Genomic DNA, 8122 nt, shown 5'->3' on the forward strand with positions numbered 1-8122 from the left:
GCTTATGTCTTAGTTGATGGTTCATCATTTGGGAGAGAGAAAAAAATGCCAAATATTGATCACCTTTTAACCCACCGTTCACCTCTATTTTGCATATTTAGATTAATGCACATGTACATGTGTATTGAAAGTTTTTCCATTTATTTTGTGTCTCTGTGATGACAGTAATTTTTATATACCATAAAAACAGGAATACAAGTTGCCCCAGTGTTTAGGTTGCAGCCTGAATTTTTTAATTTGCCCAACAGAATAAAAGGTTAAAACTATCAGCTGTGATACAAGCCACAAACTGAATGACATAACACTGCTCCCTTAGTGGCATGGCAGAAGCCCCTTTTCTAGCTTAGTGCTGCTGCATGTACAGTTCTGTCATTTTTGAGGCCGCATACTGATGTTTAGACGGCAACGCACAGAAAAAAATGTTAATCTTGTTAGATTTTATTTGACTTTAAATTGCATACTTTGCTGAAAGTTTGTGAATTTTATATTTCTTCAGAAAAAAGAGGAAACTGATGACTGCCAAGAACTGTAGTAAAACTGTCAGCCTTTGTTAAAAGCTTAAGAAAATGTACCAACTTGTAGAAGAGATACAGTAGAAGCCTTTTAGGCCGGAGATATACTTGCTGCTTCACCTTGCGTGTGCTTATGCGTCTGGCTGCATTATGAGCGACCTTGTAAATATAGTTGCCCGTATGCAACATGTGCAACTGTAAGACACCGCAGGGAACACGAAATGGTAGGGCTGTGTATGACTACATGATATGTGGGACATACTTGACCATTATAGCAGTAATTATAATTATCCAGTAATTTCTAAAGAATAAGGTGGGAATAACCTAGTAACAATGTGGCATTTTACCTCAGAAACAGAAATATGGTATAAAGTATTCACATAGTAATGATTGAGCAATTCCTTATTATATCGTGGCGTTTCTTTGGTAATTAGGTTGCATTATGACACAAGGGCGTTTTTCTTTTAATTGCATAGAAGTTACTTGGAAACTAAGGAGGAAGGACTTACTTTAATTTACTGGGCTGATATGTAGACACTATCTTCTAACTACTTGTGACTTACGAAGGACATTTTTAAAAAAGGAAGAGCGAAGGCATTCAGAAATTACCATAAAGTTACTTGAAAATTATTCGGGTAGAACTCATCTTAATTTAGTGGACCAAAATAAAGAAATTACCTGGGAATTATCAAGGAAATTATATAGAAAAACTATCAACTTATTTCTAAGAAATTGCATAGTGAAATACTGACTAATTACTGGAGCATTACCACAATATTTATCAGGAATTACTTAATAATTACTTCATTTTTACTACGTAACTACTCGCTTAATATTACCATGTTTCTGCGTAAAATGGCAACTTATTTCTAGGTAATTTCCACCTTATTCCTGAGAAATGACTAGTTAGTTAAACTTTTTATTATACGATTATTTAACTATAAAATTGCCTTCAAGGTGATTAGGGCTCTTTAAAATAAAGTGTTACTGATAATTCTGAGCTCAAAAGGAACATCAGTAATCAATAGTAACACCAGATCAGCTCAGACTGATGATTGGGGGTCACCTCGGCAGCACTGCTTCTCCAACATGGACATAATTCTCTGGGTGTAGTGGTTAAGTTTATGACCATGTTAAATGGAGCCAACAGCGTTTGTATATGAGAAGAGGAATCCTTGCAAATGCCCCTTGGTTTACTTCTTTTTTATCATCAAGTCAAAATATCCTCCTCATATTGTATTTAATGTAAAGCTAACCTAATACAAAGAGGCACTGACTGGGCTGAAAGTTCACACTTTTACTTTTGGAACTGTAAAACGGTCCTTATTTTCATTATTTTCAGGTTTAGGGTTTAGGTCTAGGTTTTTCTCTGTGCAAAGAATGCGGAGAATAGTGAACCTGATTTATTAATTATCTTTTATTCATTGCCGTCCCTGCTTCTGTGACTGTCACACTTCCTTGGCCTCCACACTGCTTCGACCACACGTATATACTTTATCTCTTGTCCATTTTATGTTGATTTTTGAAGAAGTTCATGTCAAACCAACGCTAGGGCCTTGGCAGCCATGATGTATCTGCAGCTGTGTAGTTAACAACAAGTATATCTCCAGCCTTAGAACACCTGATGCCTTCAGTTACACAAAGTAATGCCCATATTATTTCTCCAACTGCCCACTGATTGTTGTATCTCTGTGTGTTTGGATGTATCTCTGTATGTGTGTATGTGTGTTGGTCTTTGCTCCACAGGTGTCTTCCGGTTGAAGTATGCAGCCTCCCACATTTCAGAAGCACTTGACAATGCTGAATGAAGAAGCTGAAGCAGAAAGGCTGAAGAGAAGTTCCTCTGGTCTCATTTCCACAGACAGTCCCCTGTTCTTCTTCCTCTGTATATGTGCTTTTCAGGGGAAGGAAAAAAAACTAAAAAAGAGAGTGACCTGCCAAGGGCTCAGTGGACAAAGCCTAAGTACTTGTGCCTGAGAAAATCTTTTTCCCATGGAGAGGATTCAGTGTCTTGTGCACAACAGTCCACGTGACTCCTGGTCCCTTCCCTTTCAGTTTGTTTTTGATATTTTTGCACTGAGGGTGGGAAATGACTAACTTATTACTTAATTATTAGGAAGTTCAGAGATTTGTTTTTACAAATGGAGACTGAAAAAGGTTCTTATTGACGTTTCTAAAACAGCGTATTTATGCCTTTTTCTTAATTATTACTGTTCATCTAGGATTTTATCGTCCGTCAGAATTGTACAGCAGTTTCAAAGATTTAAACAAGAATCAAAAAAGTAATGTAAGGAAAGTGGATTTTAGGTTTGTTGTTTTTAATTTTGCTGTAAGGTTTTGAATGTACACCTTCATGCATTTTTGCCACTTAATGTTTAGATGGAAGGTAATTGCTGCTTTGTATTTTTTATTTTTAAGTTTGACTTGCACTAAAGCGAGGCAGGAACATGTGAACTTAAAAAAAACAGGAATACCAATGTTAGGATTTTATTTTAACTACAAGAAATGAGCTGTCATTTCAGTGTTTTGGTATCCTTTTAAGATTTCAGGAGTGAAACGGCTTTTTATAGCCAATGATTTAGAGGTAGTTGTAACCATAGGAATAAAATACAAGGAAATCAAATTAGCCAAACTTAAGTCTACTCAAAGGTTTTCACTTATTTCCAGAGCAACGTAATGAAAGAGCAACATAATGAAACCTGTCTGATGTTGATATTTCATGATTTAGATGCTGTACTACAGCTGACCTTCAGTGTAAAGGCTCCAATTTTCCTCATCACGAGGTCTTATTAGGCTTCAGTTTGCTTTAAAAGAGCTGAAACTGTCTAACCATGTTTTTTATAAGTCGGATGTCATTTTTCCTCCTCCAAAAACTCACTCTTGTTAGCCTGAAATTTCATCTTAAGTTTGTGTCACACATCACACAGCCTGTTCATATTTGCAACTTTTTTAGTGGATTTGGGGGTTATTTTGTGTTGCGATAATCGTTCAGTACTTCCTTGCATCTGTCTCTTGAAATGTCTGTTTCAAAATGGAGTCTGCAGTGGTGATTGTCAGGAGCATGAGAGTTAACACTGTTTATGTCAACTGAAGAACTATGAATATTAAGAAGTGAGAAATAATATTTAAGTGTGTATTTATATACAAGTAAACTTTCAACAACAGTAAAGCTATTTTGATTTCATTCACCCTGGATGCATTTTTTTCTATTGGTATTTCTAATGGATGTAGCAAGATAGATGGTTGGTTTGATCTGAGAGGACATTACTGTAATTAAAGCAAGACTATTGAACTTTTTTCCACTTTGCATATGTTGTCGCCCGTACCTGAACAAGTGAGGCTGTAGCAGCAGAATCTGTGTGATCATTTTAAGGTTTGACAAATGTCAAGTGTTGTCAACTTATCAGCAGCATATTCGTTTGAAGCTGAGAGATAGACGGAATACCACTTGGGTGATGCTGAATGCATTTGGTGATTCAGTCAATCATAATTCATTTTGATGTTTTACTGTGAGGCTTAGAAATTTCAACACTGTGGATCAATTTATCAGTTAGTTGAATTGCCCAAGTCAGCAGTTAATTTGATCGTCCTTTAGATCAGTGGTTTTCAACAGGTGGGTTGGGACCCAAAAGTGGGTCACATAGCTGTTTCCAGTGGGTCCTGAAGGTGTGCCTGGGAAAAAAAATCAGGGGAAAAGTTTTTGATGTATGGAAGCCCTAGGTGGGCATACATCCATATATTGGATTTTTCTATTATAAAAAGCAAATTTTGGTCATTTTCTCAAGATTTCAATATGTTTATATCCTTTTCTCAGGATAACAAAGCTAGCTTTTCCAAAATAGCAAGATAACTCCTGGAGAAATTACCAGAATGTCCATGCTCTGTTAGGGAAATGGAGTATAACAAAAGGTATGCATGTGTGTCCTTCCAGGGCTTTTGCCATGATTTATTTTTCAAACACATTTTTGGATGTTCTCCTTGTTTTTTCATGTTTTCTCCCATCATATTTCCAAACCCTGAAATTTTTCATTGAATACATTTGGATGGTTGAAAGTTTTTTCTTTTTTGGTTTCTGATTTCTCATAAGGAGGGGATGGTGGGTCCTGATGCCTAACCAGTTGAGAACCACTGCTTTAGATGTCTATGGTCCTGCTGCTCCCAGAGCAACTTCCTCCACGTGTGGAGGGGTTGAAGCGCAAGAAACTCATGTTTTATGTTGTTCAGTTTATCAGGTATTGGCATGATTTATCAGTTGGTGTGGACAAAGTAAGCTGAATGTCCATGACTGAGTCTTAAAGACATTTGTACAGAGAAATAAAAGGACCGTTTTCCCCAAGCCTATTTTACTCATGAGATCTGCTAAACCTTTATCTGGGTCTGAATACTTTGCAAACACTAATGCCAAATAAAAGCAGTACAGTAATAAATAAAAAGGTTTTTACTAACTGACATACAAATTATATTTCATATTTTCCATTAAGTTTTTTTATTTCATTGACTAACTTTATATTGTTTTCTTGTGAGTGTTGTCCCCTTTCTCACCTTTCAGTAAATCACATTCCCCTGGTAAGCTAACAAGCTAAACTAGTAGCCTCCGAGTTGGCAACCATTATTATGAACTGACTCTTGACTGTTGCGGTAAATAAATAAGCCAAAAATAAGAGGTAGTGATTCCAGCTTTTATTTTTGGCTTAATCATATGATGAGTTAGCTATCAGGCTAAATTTAACCTGCTACAGTTTACTAGCAGCTATTTGCAAATATGAGAGCTAATTATCTTGAATTAAATTCTGCCAACATACACAAGAACAGGGGAAAACTAAACTAACAGCATCTTACATTTTTGGCTTAGTCGTTGTTAGCAATTTGCTAATAAGCAACTAAGCAAGCTAAATTAATGCTGCCTGCCATTTAAGAGTAAGCTTACAAGCTAATTTTACCTGCAAGAGTTTACTATTAGCTCATAGCAAATATGAAAGCCAAAATAATCTTGAATTAAATTATGCCAAAATATAAAAATGAATGGGGAAAAAAATAAACATAATCTTGTATATTTGAGTTATCATTTGTTAGCAGTTAGCTAACAAGCTACTAAGCAAGGCAAAATAACACTGCTTGTCATGTAAAAGTTATAACTTACAAGCTAAATTTAACCTGCTGAAGTTTACTAGAAGCTAATAGCAAAATTAAAAGCTAAAACTATCTTGAAGTAAATTCTACCAATACACACAGGATAAGGGGGAAAAATAGTAATGCCATTTTGTGTTTTTATCGGAGCAGTTTTTAGCAGTTAGCTAGCAAGCTACCAAGCAAGTTAAATTAATACTGCTTGTCATGGCTAAAGCTAAAATTATCCTGAAATACAGCAACCTATATACAGAGGATAAAGGTGGAAAAATCCAAACACCATCTCTTATTTTTTGGCTTAAAGTTGTCAGCAGTTAACAAGCTAAATTTGACCAGCTAGAGCTAGTCCACAACTATAAACAAATATGAAAACTGAAAAAAAAATCTTGAATCAAAATCTGCTATCTTGAATAACTTCTGTTAAATGATAAATTGTCATCTACCAAACAATCTTCATTTAACCTGCTGAATTTACTTCTGCCTACAAACATGCAGGAAAACATAAAGACACCCCAATTTTTATTTTTTACTCAACAGTTGTCATGTGTTAAACAGTTAGCCAGGAAACAAGCTAACCTACTATTGTTAAAACTAGCATGTTAGCAACTTTTTGCGTATTTGAAAACTGATGCATATGGAACTAGCATTTCAAGCTAGCCATCCTATTTTCCACCATTAATAAAATGCGTAGCTGGGAAAATTAACTTACTTCAATGTCTTATTTTTGAAAAACAAATTAAAGTAGTTAGCTACCAGGCTAACTCTGCTAACTTGGTAAAGAATAAATGGACAAACACTTTTCCCAGAAACAGCTCAGAGTTGACGCTTTAACTATACTCAAGCTACATTGGCAAGAACAGATTTCTATGCAGAAATGTTTGGTTATATTAGGCATTTGGGGAGAGTAGTGGCATTAGCCCCCCGATTTCAGAGAACCTTGCCCCTTCAGACAGGACATGCTTGGGAAAGCTAGGCTATACAGTGCTACAGATGGGTACAGCAGCTCTTCATCCTTTTGCAAGTTTAAGGTAAATAGGGGTCAAAAAGCAATGCTGGCCCAACTGCATACTATCGAGTGTTGTATTTTTCACCAAGAAACTGTGTTTAGTGTTATTATGCATTGCAAACTTTAGCTTCACTATGTGAACAGCTGTTTGAGCAAAACACATAGGATATCTGGGTGAATAACTAAATGCTCCAAAAATGTTTGATATAGCATACAACTGAGCCAACATTTATTTTTACTCTTTTTTTTTTTTACCTTAAACTCACTAAATTATGCAGTAAAACTGTACCAATCTGCTACGCTGCCTAGCAGCTACCCAAGCATGCCTTGTTTGAAGGGGCAAAGCACAAAATCACTGTAAACTATGCTACTTCTACAACCTAATATCTCATGACCCAACTTCAGAAATACTGAAATATACCTTGCTTATCGCTTGCAAGCTTACTGCTATCACTTGGTCTTTAATGTGATGTCGAGTAGTGATCCAAAATGTAAAATTTGGCTAGCTAAACAGCTTAAGCAGCCTTAATGACCAAAGACTAAACTGAAGAGGATCAGCAATTTTTTTCTAAATGTTAAAAGCAGCAGATAAAAGTGAATAACAACAATTTTGACTTTGTTTACAGTCTTGAAACTCAGATTTGTTGTCTAGCTTAAGAGCAGAGGGATGCTATTAGCTGAAAGGTAAGGGGATGGTAAAAATACAAAAAAAGTTACATAAAATTATCTGCCATGAAAACAAGAGTATCCAAAATAAATCACATAAAGTCTCTCTTTCCTGTCAGCTTTCTGAGACAGAGTTTGAAATGTTTTTGAACCAGAAGATTTCACTGCCTAAAAAGATGCCATTTTTTTCATGTGTGTGTTTCTGCTGCTCTTCTTCAGGCTGCTTTGTGGGTGCTCTGCTTGTATTTGTGGTTTTGTCCGCCATAACTGCTCAACTAACTGTCAGTGCTTTAGTTATTTTAAAATCTATGCATCTTAATATGACTGTAAGATGCTGGAGATATTCTGTGTAACAGTGCACAGCCTCAAACACAATCCTAACAGGAACAACTGTCTCATTAACTGAACATCATTTATTATGCCCCAAACTGCTTCCCAGAAAAGCTCCTCCTTTCATGGACACTTCAAGAGGACTCTGAAGATCCTGCAAAGTTCTGGATCCAGTAATCACACCCTGACTTGGATCAGTCAGACTGTTGTGTGGATGAAGGATGGAGTTGAGCAAGGATGCTGGCCGCTAAATGCTGTTCTGAACATTTGCAAAGGGTCGCTCTGCAGCCCTCAGTTGTAATGTTTACTGTAGTCTTTGATATCCATCTACTGGAAAGGTCAAATATATTTCTAGAGTGACATTTGGATTTTATGCAAAATGTTGATCTGTTTTTCCTGTAATTAAAAGCAATAAATATAAAAAAAAATTTCTTTCCTCCTCTATTACTCAGATGTTTGGACAAAAATATCCATAACTGAG

At 36.0% G+C, this 8122-nt stretch overlaps 1 protein-coding gene across 1 annotated transcript in view; it reads left to right on the forward strand.

The window, feature by feature from the left end:
• The window catches only part of zcchc2 (zinc finger, CCHC domain containing 2), a 29224-nt gene extending 25528 nt beyond the window's left edge, over positions 1-3696 (forward strand). Inside the window, exon 14 of the mRNA XM_041813893.1 lies at positions 2259-3696. Coding sequence (XP_041669827.1) covers positions 2259-2320 — 62 coding nt within the window. The 3' untranslated portion in view covers positions 2321-3696. The remainder of the gene's footprint in view (positions 1-2258) is intronic.
• Positions 3697-8122: the final 4426 nt, after the last annotated feature.

The sequence above is a fragment of the Cheilinus undulatus genome, linkage group 19, assembly GCF_018320785.1.
Source record: "Cheilinus undulatus linkage group 19, ASM1832078v1, whole genome shotgun sequence".
In the NCBI taxonomy this organism is placed as follows: domain Eukaryota; kingdom Metazoa; phylum Chordata; class Actinopteri; order Labriformes; family Labridae; genus Cheilinus; species Cheilinus undulatus.